The sequence below is a fragment of the Akebia trifoliata genome, chromosome 11 (genome assembly GCF_017979445.1).
Source record: "Akebia trifoliata isolate Shusen 1 chromosome 11, ASM1797944v1, whole genome shotgun sequence".
NCBI classification, from domain to species: domain Eukaryota; kingdom Viridiplantae; phylum Streptophyta; class Magnoliopsida; order Ranunculales; family Lardizabalaceae; genus Akebia; species Akebia trifoliata.
The window spans coordinates 37,921,733-37,941,884 of NC_141385.1; the positions used below are offsets into that span (position 1 = coordinate 37,921,733).

The 20,152-nt window shown below is 31.1% G+C and overlaps 1 protein-coding gene and 2 non-coding genes across 3 annotated transcripts; all 3 read right to left on the reverse strand.

Moving 5' to 3' along the window:
* Positions 1–10,314: 10,314 nt before the first annotated feature.
* TRNAD-GUC (transfer RNA aspartic acid (anticodon GUC)) lies at positions 10,315–10,386 on the reverse strand. The gene has a single exon. It is a non-coding gene; the product is annotated as a tRNA-Asp (tRNA).
* Positions 10,387–12,938: 2,552 nt separating this feature from the next.
* Positions 12,939–13,010, reverse strand: TRNAD-GUC (transfer RNA aspartic acid (anticodon GUC)). Its single transcript has one exon. It is a non-coding gene; the product is annotated as a tRNA-Asp (tRNA).
* Positions 13,011–15,272: 2,262 nt separating this feature from the next.
* On the reverse strand, positions 15,273–19,036 carry LOC147391517 (WEB family protein At3g02930, chloroplastic-like). The gene is given in 4 exon segments (XM_086458581.1): positions 15,273–17,880; positions 17,966–17,991; positions 17,994–18,169; positions 18,744–19,036. Coding segments are annotated over 4 exon segments (2,469 nt in total). The 5' UTR covers positions 18,764–19,036; the 3' UTR covers positions 15,273–15,633.
* Between the last annotated feature and the right edge of the window lie 1,116 nt (positions 19,037–20,152).

The following is a 20,152-nucleotide window of genomic DNA, read 5'->3' on the forward strand; positions in this document are numbered from 1 at the left end:
AATTCATCTCCTCCAACAATGTTCAACAAGTGATCAATAGACTTCTTTAACTATAAACCTCAACTCATGGACATACCTCCAAGGGTTGACAATGGGTCAAGCCGTGTTGCGTTCGTGTCATGTTGAGGTAAGGGTATTCTAAATATTTATCCGAGCCATTTAATAATTATGTTAAAAATTTAAATCCGAACCCAACATATTTATTAAATTGGTAACTTGACCTGACTCATGTAACCCATTAGTAAAATTCTAATCTTAAATGGAACATTTCCACCACCAAGAAAAAAAAAATCCAATATTCTTAGAATTTTGTCTTATCCATGTTATATCAAATAATGTTTTCCGATGCCACAAAAATATCTTGTGCCATCCTCTAATTATTTTAAAATATCTTTAAACATCGTTTATATTTTATAAATTTTTGAAAAAAAAAATATATTATGAAAAAGTTATAGGTAATTCTAAAAAAAAATGGTACTTTTAAAAATTCTTAAATAGTCGTTGATATTTGAGATACTTCTTATATTTCATGATTTAAGAAAACATGTTAATGACACAATAATTAAACATGTCAAAATAGGTTGACCTCACTAACCTAGACACAACTTATTTAATAATTGTGTTAGATGATTCGACACTATTATGACCTAACTCCAATTAGGCTTAACCCAAACCATGGATGGAGTCGGGATTTCCTTCTAGTGATAAGGATAAAGAGCTTGAAATGACTAGTTTGAAGAAACTTTACGGATTTTTAGTTAGAGGTTGATGAAAAGGCATTTAGGTCATTTCTCATTTGTCTATAAGAGAAGACTCAAGTTAAGGGCCAATGTCATCCGTTTAAAAAATTAAGATAACTCATATAAGGATAGACTAGTTGCACACCAATCTAAGGAAATCTTTAATCTTTTTTTTTTTAATAATCTCTATTTTAAGGGACTGTTTACACTCTAATACATGACCTTTTAGGGTTTAACCTTTATTTTTACTTGTAGCTTTGTATTCTATGTTTATACACTACTTTGCTCATGTTTTGTGATTGATTTTGCTCGTGTTCCCTTTGTGCTCTAACTTAAAGCACTGATTTGCTAATCGTTGTTTAGAAATTAATATAAATACGTCTCTTTCAAGGGAACATAATTTTGTAAACATGATCATAAAACAACAAAGGATTTCTTGCAAAATTATTGAACTGTGGGCATAGTTGAGGAAGAAGAAAAAAAAATTAAAAATGAGTGCAACACTTTTTTAAATTATTTTTGGAGTGTAATCATCCAAATGGAGTGCAAAGGAGAATCTTGTTAGTGATGGAGTGCAATTGGTCATGGGTGGTGTGCAACTAGTCGGTCCCATCATAGATTCACCAAAACACCAACATGCCCCCCTTATCCTGATCTTCCCCAATATATTAATGCAAAATGATCTCATAACCCTCATCTTCAAAATCCTTTTGATTTCTTTTCTCAAAATCATTCATTTTCAACCTATTGAGTAAAATTTTATCTTATTTTTCAACCATAAGATTAATATATTTTAACTTTCCAATCTGATGAACAAATTATATGGTTTTCTACAAGGTATTAGGATAAGTTTCAAAATAATGGATTGAAGATTAAAATTAAAATACTACAGAGGTTGAAAATGACTGGCATTAGGGGAAAAAAATTAAGGGTTTTTGATATTTAAGTTATTTATTTGTTAATATAAAAGAAAAGAATAATGCCAAAAAGGGTAAGTGATCATTTTGAAAACAAAGGGATACCTCAAATCTTCCCCAATTTGATAAATCACAGAAAAAATTAAGGGGGAGATCGAGGGGTCATGCATCATATTGAAAACATAGGTGGGGTCACTAAAGTATGGGGAGGAGTGCTTAAATCACCTAAAAATATAGAGGGTGAGTCAAAAAATATTAGAGGAAGATGTAGGTGGGGGCAACACCATCAAAGATGTATCCAAAACATAAGGCTTGCCTCAAATAATCACCAAATCACAGGGTATTTATGTAAACCCAAAACACTGAGTGGGGACGACTACCCCCACTACCCCTTCCAAGCTCCGCACCTGACCCAAACCCACTAATATTGTGTTGTCTTCGTGGGTCATGTTAAGATTGCCACCCTAACTCAAGTACTAATTACTATTTCATATATGGTTGTTCTCTAAAGTTATAAGGTTCGTTTAGTTATTGATTCATGGTTAGGACTAGAATTGGGCTTGGGAACTAGACCCTCATTCATAGTACAACCTATTATAGATAGGCTATTTTTATTAGGCCTAACCTGTTTCCATTAGACAGAGGTTGGGCCTAGCTATCATATGGCCTAGCCCAAGCCATTGACATCCATAGTTTTAAATAGGTTATAATATTATTCATCAAGTACTTAGAGTTCAAGGCCCTGGAACTATCATGATACATAGATTCGATATCTCATCAACTTCCAAAATAGATCCAGTACATGCCAGTTACACTTTGATACTCAATTCAATAATAAATCATGTTCAAGTAGTAGTCGATCTTACTCAAATCCGGCATTTTTTCCTCTATATGGAGAAACTCTTTTCTCGTTAATTTAATTCTCATGCCCTGGACTCAATTTAACTTAATTGATGTTGTTTCCATGATTTATAAAACTTGATTTAATTCCTTTACATTATGATTATTTGATGTGCCACCATCAGATTTTTGGAAAAATATAGGTTGTTATTTTTTTAGGTATAATATTGTCATTTGAGGGCCAAACATTATTATTAATGAGAGAGTTTCAATCGATACCCCCAACATATACGTATTCTCAACCATTTAGTTATTTTCTTTATTTTTAGTTGGGGTGTAATAAGTAAAAATAGGGCGTCAATAGCAACTCTTTTAATCAATGACATGAAAATATTAATTGGATTTTTCCCAAAACGTGTGCAACTTATGTCAATTTTTGATTCCGATACAAGATGAAATAAAAGATAGACAAGATTTGTTTATGAGGTTCATTACATAATCTGACGACTACATCTCAAGGTTCTTGTAAATCAATCAACTATTTTCAAACTTAATTATTACATTACAACCTTTTACAGATATACAAAATTAAAAACATAACCATTAAAAAAATTAAAAAATTATAATTATTTTCAAATTGAATTTTTTACATGTTAATCGATTATATCAAATATTCCCACAACGAACAATTAGGTTGGTGTCGAGATAAAGAAAAAAAATTTCTCGTTGCAAAGGATTTTTTAACTCATATGAAATTGAAATACTTTCCATAGAAATTGTATAACATTGCCTATATCTTTCAACAATGAATTTGTTGAAATAAAATTGATATTTATCATATCTTTTAATATCCCATATTTTTATTGCATGTTGGTATAGAATACATGTTGGAACCCAATTTCCACATGTAAAATATCTTTGATCTATTTGAATTATTTGCATTTTTTTTATTTTTCATGATCATAGTTAAAAGTTTACTACTAATAGTTTTTTGTATTTTTTTTCGAATTTTATTTATAATCTTTAAAACTAATTGAGAATTTCAAGTAAACTCTTTAATTTACGTTTATTATATAATTCAATTATTTTACACCTGATACCTTCTAATAATTTGATTATTGGTTTCATACGTAATTTTATTATTCACGAATTAAAACTTTCATTAGCATTTGACCTTATTATTTTAAAACAAGGAATGAGATAATAACTTACTACTGCCTAATGAACTAATGCATGTGTTGGATCTTCCATTAACATAATTCAATTATATATTTCGATGTTTTCTCTTTTAATTAATTTTCTAATTTATTTTTACAATTAATTTCAATGTAAGCTTTAGTCACTTTTTTTTTAAATTTACAAATAAATTATATTTATAAATATTTTTTAAAATTTATTCGAAAATGTTGAATACAAAAAAATGAAATGATGAAGGAAAACATTTATCAAATGTAAATATTATTTCTTTTTTACATATCTGAAATAAATGAAACTTTGTTAAAATCATAAAGTCTAAGTGACATTTCAAAATAATTTAAAAATCATTTTTAAGTATCTTTATTTTTTTATTCAACTATTGAATATGCAAGTGAAAAAACACTGTAATTTGAATTGTGAGTAACCGTAACAAATAGTGTGTTTGATATTTATCTTTTAAGAATATATCATATAATTCTATAATAGGTAAACATTCATTTTTAAAATCATCTATGCATGCCTTAAATAAAATAAAATACGTTGAAAATGACTATTTGGATTAATTTTAAGAAAATAAAAATTTCTTAGATTTGTTTCTAAAATGGTTTGACAAAAATATTTAATATTTTTATGTCTCAACTTCACAACCATGTATTTCACGATTGTCATTTTCTTTTACTTTTCAAGCTTTTATAAATGTGATAAATACATTATATTCATATCTATTATCAGTTACTATGGATTGAAAAGATTAACATTAATTATTTTTTATACGAATTAAAATTTTATCATTTATCTAGTTACTACTAACTTGAAGATGATATTATGAATTCATTCTACCCATACATGTGAGTTGTATTAAACATATGAATATAAATAAATCATCATTTGTAAATTTTTTAGTATATATATATCACTCACAATTTGGAACATCACATTTAACTATAACTTTTTCTTTATTAATAAAAACATATTTTATAGAAAAATTATTTATAATTGTTAAATAAATTATTTTTTTCTCTTAATTCAACTGTATTATTAAAAAAATTTACTAACCTAAATATCAAATATATTTTCATCATCGTCTGACGACGAACTCAAATTATTATAAACAAATGCATATACATCACTATCGGAATCATTTTGTGTTATAATATTAGGTTCAGTTGAACCGTACACAACATTATGGTAGATATCGGTATTTAGATATTAATTCGATAAATTAGGCCCACTTTGACCATAATTTGATTGATACATTCCAATATTTTTATGTTGTACCACGAAAATACTTATACTTTGAGAATTTTGATTACTTTTTAATATATATTTCTTAAGTTTCTTTGTCGAAAATATAAATTAAAAAAATTTCATTATCTAAATTAATAACTAACCTTATCGAAAATTATAATCAAATATTACAAATCGAAATAATAAGAACTTATAACTCTAAATATGTAATTTGTGATGAAGTCGATAAAAGTCACGTATTTCCACCAATATGCATGATACCTTCAATGTAACCTCCATATCGACAAATAATAATTCTTGAAGACATCTTCGATTTGATTGAATTATAAAATATTGTAACAAAATTATAAAAGTGAAAAAAAATAAGAAAATTGTGATAAATATGAGTGTATAATATATTTATATAGAGATAGATAGTGCAACGGTCAAAATTTTCAAATTAAAAAAAATGACACTTTAAGTGTTGTTTTTAACCAACGAATATATAACATTTACATAACGGTCGCAATTGAAGAAATTGACACTTCAAATGCCAATTTCTTATTTTAAAAAATAAAATATTCGTCGCAGTAATTATTTAAAAACAAAACTTTGACACTAAAGTGTCAATTTGGGTTTATTTTGATAATTTAAAAAAATATGTTACTTTTTTTATATATAATTTTCAATTTTTTTTTTTCTAGAATTTCCTTAAAAATTTTCATAATACATTTTTTTTTTCAAATTCTACAAAATACAGAAGGTTTTTTAAAATAATTTTCAAATAATTAATGGTTAAAATTTTAGTTTAGAAAAAAAATATATATATTTTTTCCTTACAAAGTTATTTATTTTTCTTAATCCATTTTTTTCTTTGAAATTTAGAGGATGTAGTATTTGATTCCTAATATAGTAATCCATGTGGGCAAAACACTTTCCTCACTAAGTTATTTATTTTTATTTATATTTTTCTTAATCTATGTTTTTCATTGAAATTTAGAGACATATGTAGTGTTTAATTCCTAATATAGTGATCTATGTGAGCAAAATGACTATTAATAAGATTTAACTAATTAAAGTTAGTATGTCTCTTGTGATAATAAAATACACTTTTCTTAGCCAATAATAATGATGATGAAAAACACTTTCCTTGCTAAATTAGTAAGGAAAGTTTTCTGACCACATCACCTTAAAACATCCAAAAAGCATGTTCTGATGCCACAAGGTTGTAAAGGAAGAAATTCTATGAATTTTGAAAAAATAAAATAAAAAAAATTTATTTTTCACCATTGAACTGAGTTTATGGTTGTGTGACTTTAAATTTAGTAATAGTATTTTATTTTTTGTGGTGGAAATTCAACTCTATTCTTTTCAGGAGCCAGTTTTTTTTATTTTTAAGCCAAAAAAGTCAGATAAATAATATTTGTTTGAGAATTTTTTGTTCCTGCAGATTTCAATTGAAGCCCAAAAGTAGCTCCTAAAAAAAGTCACACAAGAGGGGCTTCTTCAAATGACTTTTGTGGGAAGATAAAAATGTAAAACAGTTCAAGTGTAATTACCCAAATACCCATCATCTTTAATCAAATTTCCAACCAAACTTAACTTTAAAAAATGAAATAAGATTACTAAAATACCCTTCATCTTTATTAAAATATCATTAATCTTCCAAAATATCCTTTATTTTTATCAAAATACCCTTCATCTTTAATCAAATTTTCAACCAAACTTAACCTTAAAAAATAAAAGGGAACTACCAAAATATTTTTCTTCTTTATCAAAATACCATTCATCTTTACCAATTATCAAAATACCTTTCATCTTTACCAAAATTATATTTATCTTTAATCATATTTTCAACAAAACTTAACCTTAAAATACAAAAGGGAATTACCAAAATACTTTTCATCTTTACAAAAATACCCTTCATTTTTTCCAATTATCAAAATACCCTTCATTTTTAATCAAATTTTCAATCAAACTTAATCTTAAAAAATAAAATAAAAAATTATCAAAATACCTTTCATTTTTAATCAAATTTTCAACCAAACTTAACCTTAAAAAATATAAAGGAATTATCAAAATACCCTTCATTTTTTATCAAAATTTTAACTAAGCATAACCTTAAAAAATAAAATAAAATTATCAAAATACCCTTCATCTTTAATCAAATTTAACTTTAAAAAATAAAAAAATTACCAAAACACCATTTATCTTTACTACCAAAATCAAAAGTAATTCATCATCACTACTTTATTACCAAAATATCATTCATCATTATGTAGATGTTGGATTATGTATTATGCAAGTATTTTCTTTATCATATGTTCATTTTTAAGAGGAGATGTTGTCGACATTTTGATAGAATTATAAAATTTATAAATTTATTTAAATTTAAAATAATTATTTTTATAACTTTTTAATAAAAATTTATTTTATATATATATGGTGTAATTATATATTTATTAAGGTATTCTACTTATTTTTTGTGCATTTTGAGCGCATTATTAACATTAAGGGTATTCTAACCATTTTACTAGAATCTAATAATAAAAAGCTATCAAACGAACATCAATTTTTGGCTTATGTACTTATGTAACGAATAAACTTTTGTTGGATGTGGTTTTTCAGGCTCTGGACTTCTACTTCTTCCAGAAATCAGCTTCTGAAACTGGAGCTGGCTTCTATAAAGAACAGACCTGAAACTTATTTTTTTTAATAAAAATTTTAATTTTATTTAGAATTGTGATAATATGACACTCCCATCTAACAAACACCCTCGTCATATAACTGTAGATCAAATGCCTTGGGATACATAAGAAACATATTTATGATTATACATATCCCGAGGCAAATGATCTATGGTTCTGTGATGGGGGCGTAGGGGGCATTTGTCAGAAAGGGGTGTCCTATTATCACAACTCTTTTGGTTAACAAGTTATATATGAGTCGGGTAAGTTATACATATTTATAAATGGAATGGGTTTGGGTTTAAGTTTTTGACAGTTTTATTAAATGGGTCATTTTTTGGGTTTGGTAAATTTTCATAATACCCTTACCTCGACCCAACCCATTGCTACCCCTACCTAAAGACGAAAATCGGTTATCGAAAAACATGCATTTGTGTTATCTTCTAACAAGAGAAGGAAGATTAAAAGATATCTCTCTCTCACTCTCTTTAGGTTTCTCTTAAGACTCATAGAGGAGTTAGAGAAGAAGATAAAGTCAAAAGTTTGCTTTGAAGATGAAGATGATGATTGCTACGTGCTTGATTTTGATCCATCGGATTGGAGTAACAAATTTCCATTGATGAATCAAATGGTGTAGCTCTTATTTCTGAAAAAGGCTCAGTAACACTCTACACCTTTACTTCTTTGATTAATTTAAAGTCATTTTCTTTTATGCATTTTAATTTCTTGAGTTATCTCCCCCTTCATTTAGACAAACTCCTCTCCATGTTTTTATCAATATTTGAGATACCAACTATGTTTTGAAATTGATGAATTACACCCACATTGACCTTATTCTACTTGGAAAGACAAGCAGAAAATGGCGAAAACACCCTCTTCTTCAACCTCTAGCCAAAAATCCATTTAAAAATAACCAATCAGCTTGAACCTCTAGGTTAATGATTAAGGGTTTTTAGCCATACGATTCAAGATAAAGCCATTTACGTATCAAATATTAAGAAAAAAATATTAATTATTAAACTCTTAGAACAAAAGTTAAAAAAAAATGTTAAAAAAATATATATATATATATATATATATATATATATAGCATTATAAATACTTGAGAAGGTAATTTATAATTAATCAAGGTATCTCTGATCAATGGACATCCAAATTTTTAAAACGTTTATTTCTTTTAAAATGGTAATTTAATTATTTTTGTTCATATTCTTATGAAAATCAATGGTCAAGGGAGGATTTTTTAAAAATTTTAAAATTTTAAATTTAAGGAGGCATGTACACTCTTTTTTCAAAATAGATTTGCATATCAAGATTGCATTTATGAGTTTTCCATTCATCCTATTAGCACGGGTTTTGTTAGGGCGCACATTAAAGTGCAATAAATACACTTTGAGAATAAGCATCAGAGGTCATTTTGATAATAATAATAATAAAAATATTTTTTTAAGCGCATTTGTTATACAAAACACAATTGCCCTTCGGACACACAAGGTCCTATTATCTCGAGGAAAAGCATTTATGATTCCTATACACTTTCACCTCAGGGTGTGTGATGTGAGTTCCAATCTTGAGGTCACTTCATCGTTTTCTTATAAATATGATTCAAAGACTTGTACCATTTTCGAATGTTTCCATGAAATATTTAGATCGAGCTCAAATCAAACATTGAAAGTTTTGAATTGTCACAAAATATTTTGGAATCACTTTATCGGTTCGAGACCATTTCAATTAGAGGAAATACCAACTTGTGATTAGTTGATTGTTTTGTGTGGTGTTGTAATTAGGTGGCACTAAGGGACGTCCTCATCCAAGACGTCTTTGTGCCAACTTCCCCCTCAACGAAACTCCTAATGAGAGATACTGTACTAACGTAAGCCTTATCACCTTGAAATTATTAAAAAGTTTGGATTCTGTGCTTCAAGGATTTTAATAGATGCTCAACTCCACACCACCTTGGCATGCCACATGTCACAGACTTTGAAGCCCAATCTATGATTATAATCCTGTCCATCCTATTAGAGATATTTCTATTTATTTATGGGCTTAATGAAAAGGCCTCTGAGTCCATTGGATTCTATATCTTTTGCTTGGGATATTCCTCCAAAGCTTGATTGGCTATCTTTAACCATTGAATTTAAAAATTGGTTATCCATGATCAAAAGATTAACCTAACCCACCTGGGGTTAGCTAAGATGGTAAGACGCAACTGAATTTGCTTCTCAGGTCATCTCTTCAAGTCTCTAAATACCCCTTCATGTAAAGTGGCCACTTACCTCTTATAACACTTACAAGGTGTAATGGTGTGTGTGGCTGCAAGTAGACTAGTCTCACCATACTCTCTAATTTTTTGTCAAAACCCCTTGATTTTTTTTTTTTTTTCCAAAATCCCTCTTCAACCTCGGCTTTCTTCCCTATAGTCCATACTCCATTAAATAGATTTTTTTACTAATTTGGTTTGTCTTCTAAATTAATAAAATGAAAACAAGTTAAATAAAAAATCTAGATGACTTCACCAAATAAATTACTGAAAATATATATAAAATCAAGTGTTTCGAGAGAGAAAAAATTGTAATCGAAGATCATGGATTTTAGAGGAAAAATCAAGAGATTTTGGCTTGAGACTGAAGATGAGGGTGTTTAAGTCATTTTCTATTAATCTGTGACAAAATCATATTTTTCTGAGAGTGATATTAAAAATTGAAACGCCGCTGCCGGGGATCGAACCCGGGTCACCCGCGTGACAGGCGGGAATACTTACCACTATACTACAACGACTTTGTTGTTAAATCATACTAATATAATATATAAATACTTTTACGAAACATTGATTGATATGTTGCAGTGCTACTGTGTCGTATGTGAAGTGGCAGCGCCTTGGTCCCATTGGACGGGCACTGTAGGTTCACCCGCCAAGTGTAGAAGAACAGTAACATTATTTAATAGCAGCAGACTTGTCATCCTTTTGTTCTTCTTCTTTTCGTGGTGGTGAACAAATCATATCAGGACCCCACTTTCTTCTATATTTTTAACTTGGAAAGAGCTATACTTCAACCAAGTAACTATTAAAATTAGTAGTATTTTTAAATATCTAATACAAAGTATCATTAGGGGGAGTTTGGTTCGGATTTCAGATCATGATTCTTGATTCTAATTATGGATTGTCAAAATCAGATCATAGAAACTGATTTCCAAAATTCTATTTTTTAATATTGTTTCTCAAAATTGATCTTGTGGAAAAAATTATCCAATTACTTCTTGAAATTAAAAATGTGAGTAAAAATACATGTTTCAGAGATTAAAAATAATTGATTTTTAAGAGAAAAAATCATATATATTTTTTAAGGAGTTGAAATAGATGATAGTTAGGTCACTTTCTATTAATATTTCAAGTGAATTGTACGTTAAGGAACATGTTAAGATTAAGATTAAGATTATTCAAAAAAATTGATGATTTTGTATTTATATTTAAAAATTATTATTATTATTATTGTGCTGTTGTTATTAATAACTGTAATTATATATTAATACTAATGTTAGTTACTAGTATTATAATGGCTGTTTTTGTTATTAATTATACTTATATTACTATTATTATGTGTTATCATTTTTATTAATTATATTAGTCATATTATTATTATTTTGATAATATTTGTTATTATTATTATTATTATTACAAGATATAATTCAAGATCGTTATAACTGGATAGTTTGTGAGAATCAGAAGAAACAACCTGAGAGTTGTTTTTTTATTATTTGTGATTTTGGTTCTTGATTATGAAAAAATCAAGTCGATAATCAGAAACAAATGATGCAACAGAGTCTAGAATTCAATTATGAGCCAGAATCAGATTTTAAAATCCGAGCCAAACGCCCCCTCAATTTTACTTATTCAAGTTTGAGTTTCTGAGTTTTAGGACACAAATTTACACAACAAATTCTATAATCTTTGTGTTCAAATCTATTTGCTCGAAAAATGAAAAAAAATTTCCTTGATTTATTTGTGAAAAATGAAGCATCAAAGATCGCACACAAAAATCAAGGATTTAAGTAGATAGGCAATTTGTCTACATATAAAGATCAGAACAAGAACAATCACTACTTTCTTTCAAGTTTTATGGTCCTAGAGATCTTTATTTATAGAATCGAAAGTTGTTAAAATATGTCTATATGTACCGTGTACCCATGCAACTCAATGTACCAACAACAAAGTACAAGACATTAACTCAACAATACTATGATCATCATCAAGTTTTACTTAAGGATTATTACTTTAAAAAGGATATCATCAGTTGTGGGGCTTCTTGTAGTATATGCGATCATTGCCAATGATGATGGACCAATGAACGATATCTCATGAAATCTGAGAATAATGGAAATATTAATTAATTTCTGATTTAGATTCTTCCTAAGTATCATTTATATCTTCTAGATCCATGTTGATCTCTATAAAATCCCTATTAGTGCTCATATAATTATTAACCAAATTAATAGAAATTGTTTCCTCAACAAAACTTAGAAATAAATATCTTTGGGGAAAATGTAAGAATGACTTCAATCCAACAGCTCTCCAAATATTTTTGTCTTGAGTTCTTCATTTGGATTTCAACATTCTTTCTTCTTTCCTTACCAAATTGACATGTGTTTTAAGGAGTTTAAAGGGTTTTTTTTTTAGTAAGAATTTATTTAGGTGGGATTTTATTATTTTTTAAGAGTCCTAATTGGTTTTTTTTTTCTTCTAAAGATATATTTTGAAATAGACTTATTATTTTATCTTTTAATACAAAAAATTATGAGTATATATGTCATTGTATAGAGACATGTTGTGAAAATATTAAAAAAAAATCTTAATGGTATGTTAAAGCATGTATTGTATAAGTATTTATTAATTACATAATGATACTTAGAAATATATTTATTATGGAATTAAAAAAAAAATGATTATTACTTATTTTAAGTATATTTTCATAAAATCAAAATTGTGAAGAACATTAATATTCCCATGAAATATAAATGGTACCCTTCACCATATATATGTTTTTGAGTACTTGAAATCTTAAAGTAGTTGTTTTTCATAAAAATTAGGTGAATGGAAATTGGAACAATAATATTCAAGGAAATAATTTTGGGAGTGGAATCCATGGAAGCGTTGTGTTCATTATGGGCTTAAGTAAAAGGCTGGTGAATATGTGCTGCAATAGAAGATGTAGAGCTCAGAATAAGGCTAATATTACTAGATACAATTTACTTTTATTGTGGGCCTGAATCTGATAGGTTAACAAATCCGATCCGGTTTTGAGTCCAAAATCCATGGAAAAATCTAAAAAGTGCGCCGCTGCCGGGGATCGAACCCGGGTCACCCGCGTGACAGGCGGGAATACTTACCACTATACTACAACGACTTTGTTACTATAATGCTTTTAGTTAATTAAATAGATAGTTTTTAAAAATTGTGGATTCTCTCTAAACTACTCGATCATAATCTTGGCAAATTGGAAAGTGGAAGAATAGATAATGTATTTAGTACGTTTGGTTATAAATTTTCCAAGTTAATCCTTATCCATTATATTAATCAAAGTCTTTATGTTTAAGTGGGATCTCATTTCATTTGTAAGGAGGATCAGGATTTCCCTTTTGTGGTTGGTGCTAGTTTCTTTTCCTTTTTTCTTTTTTTATTCTCTTTCTTTTTGGTTTTTATCTTCTTGTGGATCGGGCTATTGACTTCCTTTTCTTTTCTTTAATCCAATATGTATCTTTAGCAATAAATAAATAAATCAAATCTTCATGTCAAAAAAATGTAAATGTTCATTAACATAAAAAATAATGAAGAGAGAGAGAGTATGAGTCCATGGGAAGATTGAAGATGCATTTGAGAAGGATTGATTATAGAAAGTTTTTTTCACTTGCTTTTAGCATATATTGTCCATCTGTAATGTTTATGAGTAAGCTGGAATAGAGAGTTGCTTTGCAGTATGTCAAACTAACTGAGTTATGGATGAAAGCCCTATAATATGTAAGATCTTACTACGTGAGCATTTTCTTTCATAAATATCCTTAAAACAAGAGGGTAGAACGATATTTTTGTATTGTATCTTTACATCTCAGTTTCACTCAAATGTTGTATTGAATTCATTCAACCCAATGAGCAAAATGAATTGAATTTTATGAACCTAGGCCAAATTATATCACAATAATCAATACAAAAAAGGGTTTGCTTCACATAGGTTTGTGTTATGGTATTTAGTATTTGGATCGTAATTTGATCTATCGGATTAGGCTAAGTTATAGGGCCTTTAATGAGCAGATTTGAGTTTGGTCCAGATATGCTTGAGCCAAGTCCAAAGCATGGTTTTGAGTTAGATTTTCTAGCATATATAAGGCGGGCTATAAGATCCTAAATTTCACTAGAGCTATCGAGAATCATGACTCCCACCCAACTACTCACTGCGCTCAAAAGATTCAGACCCTAGCCATTGTATTTTTGCTGGACATGCAAAGCCAAGCGAAGCCAGGCTAGCAGGGCATTACCTTCCCTTTGAGGCCCTACAAGATGTCTGGGTTTAGTCTTTGATTGATGATTTCAAGTTGTGCACTTTTATAAGATGGTCTTGATAGAAACACGACAACTTTTACTGCTTGACCATGAAGAAATACTTGAATCCAATAAACAGAAAAATCCACTTGGCATAATGGGTCCTGACAGCATTTTGTCCTTGTTAAGAACACTTACAAGGACAGTTGAGTCATAAAGTCAATAGTTTCGGCTTCTTTTGTAACATTAGGCACAGAGGGAGAGATGGAAAAAAGGGAGGGAAAGATTCCAAACAAACATTTGGTTAAATTATTTCTCCTCAAAAGTACTACTTTACCATGTTTCAGGCTGTCATTCTAGTCTCCCACCAAAGAGAATGACTGACCTGCAAGAATACTTACAATAGAGCACAGGGACACCCTACAATAATTTAAAATGTTAAAAAGGATTAGGGGTATTTCAGTCATTTTATCAGTCAAACTAGACCCACAATAAGTCATGCCAAAGCATGCATGGTATGATTGATTGAGAATGTCAGATGTACCCAACTTCCTCCTTTTATGATTTGAGTGAAGAACCATTACCATAGCATAGCATGGAATTTACAACAGAACATGCACTGCCACATCAATCAAACCCTAGAAAATGAAAGACATTCTCTTCCAACTTTATCACTCTTGTAAATCAAGCATAAGGGATTAATCTCCTGTGTATGATTTTACATAATACCAATCATTTCGTCCCCATCAATTTGGAAAATGAGGCCCACATATACTTGTAAGTTGTTACCATTTGATCCAAATTAACTTCTAATGTGACAAACTAATTTTGATCACCCAGCTAACAACAATGAACAATTTTCAAACCAGAAGTTTGATCTTATAATTTTAGAGAAATTCTATTGCCACGCCAACTTTAATTCACAGCATAGCATACCAATCCTTTTGAAATTAAGTAATTGTTTACATATATATGGATTGGTGTGTTATAAGTAAACATTGGTGTGCTAATAGCAGCTCTCTAATTTTATACGTCTTTGGATAGTCAGGATAGAGCAACTAAGCAATGCAAACAACCCAGTTTGTAGAAGAATAACTTGTACCCAAAACTACTACTTTTAACAGAAAAACTATTAGTTTAACAGAGAACCAAAGTGGTAGTTCAGTTTAGAAGTAACCATACCTCAATAACTTTTGAAGGTAACAGTTGAAGAAATAATTTCTCCATGCAAAGAAGGAACATTACCAAAAAAAAAAAAATACAATTATAGAAATTACCACTCCTCTCCATGAAACTGAGTAAAAAAAAAAAAAAAATCAGATACACAACACTCCTCGGCATCGAGGAACCACATCAGATAACAATCTACCATAACATAGCCTCTCATATATTTTCACTAATTCTGAAAATCATAACCAAGAAGCAGAAATCAAACACATGAAGGCACATTATAATATCAAATAAACTTTGCCTTGTTCACAGGCTTGGTTTTCCTACTTACTGTTGGAGCTCCCCTTTTTCTTCAATAAGCTTCCGAACTTGTGGAGTAATGGCTTCTTCTTCTTTTGCTGTTGTTGCTTTGTTGGAGAACTAACCCCATTGTCCACATTCCCCGTTGACGACAACCCATTTAACTTATCGAAGCTATCATCGTCCACCTTCGAGTCAAGATCACCTTCAAACGATTCTGGCTCGGTCTCAGGCTCCTTGTCGGGCAACAAATCTTTCTCACCAATCTTACAATTGTCCCACATTTTAACCTCCACCTCGACTGAGTCCCCTTCTTCTTTTTGTTCCCCGTTCACGTTCTCCATCCTTGGTTCCGAAGACACAACCACGTCCTTTAAGCGATCATTGTCTCCATGGGGTTCATCACTCAGCTTCTCCTCTTCTCTTCTATCTCCGTTCTCCGCTGAGAATTCTACCACCTTAGGGAGCAAATCGTAATCTTTCTCGCTGTCCGAAAGCTCCCCATTTTCCTCAATTTTCTTGGTTGATGCTTCTTCTAGCAACTTGGACAACTCTTCGACTTTCTTAAGAGATGTCGCTTCTCTGATTCTAAGCTCCTCATTCTCTTGGGTGATACTCTGCATTTCATTCTCCTTGTCTAATAACCTCTCTTTCAGTTTCGTGCTCTCAGCTTTAACATCATCGACAACACCTTTCAGAGATGACACCTCAGATTCGGCCTGTTTCAGGGCATTCTTCATCTCGATTCCTTCCTTCTTTGAAGCCTCAGCTTCTTTAAGTAAATTAATCAACCTGTCTATTTCTGTTTTGAGGGAATCGGTTTCTTCTTCCGATTTCTTTATACAATTTATTAAATTGACCTCTTTTTCATCCCATGTGGCCTTCGAATTCTCAATTTCTAGCTTGGATTGCTGATTGTTGCTAGTAAGGAGATCGATCTCGTGCTTTGCCTCATCAAGCATGGCTTCGTACCTCTCACTCGTAGATTTCAAAGCCAACTCAAGATCTTCTACTTGAGACACAGCATTTTCAAGTTCGGTTTCCTTGGTTATAAGCTTCTCTTTAGTTTCTCTTGCTTCAGACGAAACTTCGTGCAAAGCTGAAGCCAAGCTCTCCATTGCTTTCTTACTCTTGTCTTCTTCATCCCTAGAGATTTCAAGCTCACTAACGAGTTTGTTTTTCTCCTCTAACAAGCTTTGAACACTTGAAGCCGCAAGCTTCTCATTGTTCAAAGCTTGCACTTTCTCCTCCTTCAAAGTTTCAAGCTTGGAGTTCACCAATTCAACCATCTTAGCCATCTCGGTGGCCTCCTGTTTAGCTGTCTCAAACTGCAGTTCCGATTCCTCGAGATCCTTTCTCTGTCTCCCAATTGACATCTCCAAAGATTCCACCTTTGCCCTAAGAGATGCAACCTCAAACTCCACATCTCGTAACAAACCAATTTTTCCCTCTAGTTCTTCCTTCAATGAATCCAAAGACTCGGACGCAGATCTTTCTAATCGATTCGCTTCATCAATCCGAGTCTCCAATTGTTGGGCCTTAAAACGTAATTCCTCCACGAGTTTACCTGCATCAGATTCGGCCTTTTTTGCATTGTCCACCTCAATTCTAAGTTGTTCAACCAAAATTTCTTTTTCGGCCAACTTCACCTCAACAGCTTTCGCTTCCTCTAGTTCATGTTTTAGAGAATCCACCTCAGAATTCAGATTTTTTATCAATTCCGAGGTCTCATTCTCCTCCTTCTCAAGCTTCGAATCAAGCAAGGCCTTCACCCTACTAAGCTCCAAAGAGAGCAACTCCACCTTCTCAGCATGGATTTCGGCAATCTTGGTTGCATCATCAGCGTGGCTCAAAGCCTGATTCTTTGCATCAAATGTCATGGAGAGCTCTTGCTTCACCCGTTGGAGTTCTTGTGTGGTAGACAGTAGGGAAGCAACATCAACGGCGTGCTGGTTTCGGACAGCATTGATCTCTTTCTGCCATTCTTCCTCTCTCCTCTGAGCTGCCTCAATTCCTGCTTGCTCCAACTCAACGGCCCGAAACTTCTCAATCTCGGTAGTTTCTTCGGCTCGCTTTTGCACAACCAAGGCCTCCCTAAGTTTCTCATTTGCCTCATCGGCCAATTTCTTCGCCTCCTTCAACTCTTCCAGAGCTTTCTCTTTCTCTTTCTCAAGCGAAGCTAACCGCTCTTTTGACTTCTTTAGATCTTCCTGAAATTGATTCAATTGAGTCTGCAGCTCTGATCCTTTCAATGTACGTGGCTGTTGTTTCTACATTCAAAACCCAATCATCAATTCTCATGAAAAATAAACAAATTTTGTAACAATTAACAAAAAACCCAAGTTTCCCACTTACATCAGGTGTAGTAATGGGCCTCGGGATCGCCGCTCAACAGTGGGCTTTGATTCAACCGATCGCGGAGATCGATCAAGCGAAAGGCGTGAATTTTGTTGTGGTGAAGGTGAACCAGAGTCTGATTTAGTCACTCCCCTACCTAATTTGCTAACCCTTGGAGTTGCTGGAGTGGTTTTGTTGTGTGATGCTTCAGATAAACCAGATCTGTTCAAGACCCAAATCTCAGAATTACATAAACTAGAACAAAAACCCATTAAACAAACCACAAAATGCAAGTGATCGCTAAACCACAAATAGTTCCAAAAAGCAAGACACAATAAGAAAATGACCACATTATGAACCCAAAGTAAAGAAAACCAAATCATTAAACTAGATCAATCAAACCCATTAAACAAAAACAAACCAAATGAAGATTAACCCCGAGAATAAATCATGCCCACAAACTATCTTAAACCCAAGATCAACAAAAAAAAAAGGAGAAACCTTTATAGTCAGAATTCTTCAGTCAGATAAAAACCCATGAAGAAACAAAAAATTATAAAATAAAATGTCCAAATGTGGAAAACCCAAGATTCAAATCAAGCTCAAAACAAAAGCAAGAGTCAAGAAAATCAAGATCCCAAATCAGAGATATACATGCTGGATCCAAACAACCAAGCAGAAAACAGAACAATAATCCAAATGACAGACAACCCCATTAAAAAATCAATTAAATGAACTCCAAACATTATAAAAACAGTGAACCGCGTCAGATCTAGAATGATAGAAGTACACTTACTTGGATTTTGAAGGAAGCATGGTTGCTGTTGCTTAAACACACACAATCACAGAGAGAGAGAGGTCGAAGTTATCACTGGGTTTGCTCGAAAGTGGAGAGATTGTAGGAAAACTACTAAGATGCCGACATTGTAAAAGATTTTGGATGATTTCAGGAGACTTAAGCACAGATTTCTTGAAAAAATTTATGAAAAAGAAATGAAATACAAGAAATTTGTTTCTCAGTCGATCTGAATCGCCAGAGAAGTTGAAGTACGACTATACTGCTTTTCTCTCACCTCTCTCTTTCTCTCAAAAGTGTGAAATTACCAAATTACCCCTACTTTATCTTGCCTGAAATGACAGAAATGACCCTATAAACTTCTTGAAAGTATGATACTACAATGGTAGTGAAAAGACATAAATAACCTTGACGATGATGCTGTTAGTTAGGTTAGTGTGATTTACACTCTAATGATTTTGATTAGACAACTAATTATATTATAACAACTTTAGGAGTAAATAGATGCATCAGCTCACCAAACCTATAAGGATAGATCTACTGAGATTTCACTTTTTGTTGGTGAGTCAAAAAAACGAAGAAGCATAAATAATAAGAAAAAGAACCAGCCAAGTGACCAAATTAAGTTGCAATGGCCACTTTAGGTAATATTGATTGAGGCTTTTGGAATGACACGAACGGATACACAAGTGTGACACAAATGACGTGGTGACGCACAGACAACCGTAGATGCAATGTACTTGTATCTCACAATAAAGCATCTACGAGTACATACGCTCCAACACATCACTGTGTCACTCATGTGTCCCACTTTGTGCACCCCAACACGATTCTTTTTTAATACATTGGGTGGCAATGGACAAGCCTATGGTACAAGTTTGATAAGATTATGTACCAGATGATTTTGAGTCTATCGAGAATCATATATGGGTTAGGTTTCAAATCATAAGTCGTTTGAGCCACCCAATTTGATTTGTATATTCTCTTTCTCTATCTGATCTGATGGTCGGGTTCAAGATGGGTTAGAAATGGACTGGACTTAATTAAATTGTATGTTTCGATAAAGATATTCTCTAAATAAAGTGGAATAGAGAAAAAAAAGATTCTTTAAATCCCGACTTGATCCATTGAAAGCCTAACATGTGAGCAGGTTGGCACTTTGTCAAGGACACCAATAAGTTAGTTATAACGAATGAAAACATAAATCCAAAACATTCCCTATTTCACCATTTGGAAAGGTAAAAATTTTATCCTTAAATTTACAAGTTTCAATGTTAACAAACATAAATCCAAAAAGTAGAATAAAAATTAAATGAAAAGATATAATTTCAAATAGGATTAAATGAAGAAATTTAATTGTTTGTTTATTACAATCATCATCTATGCCTTATTCCAAATTTGAATGGAAA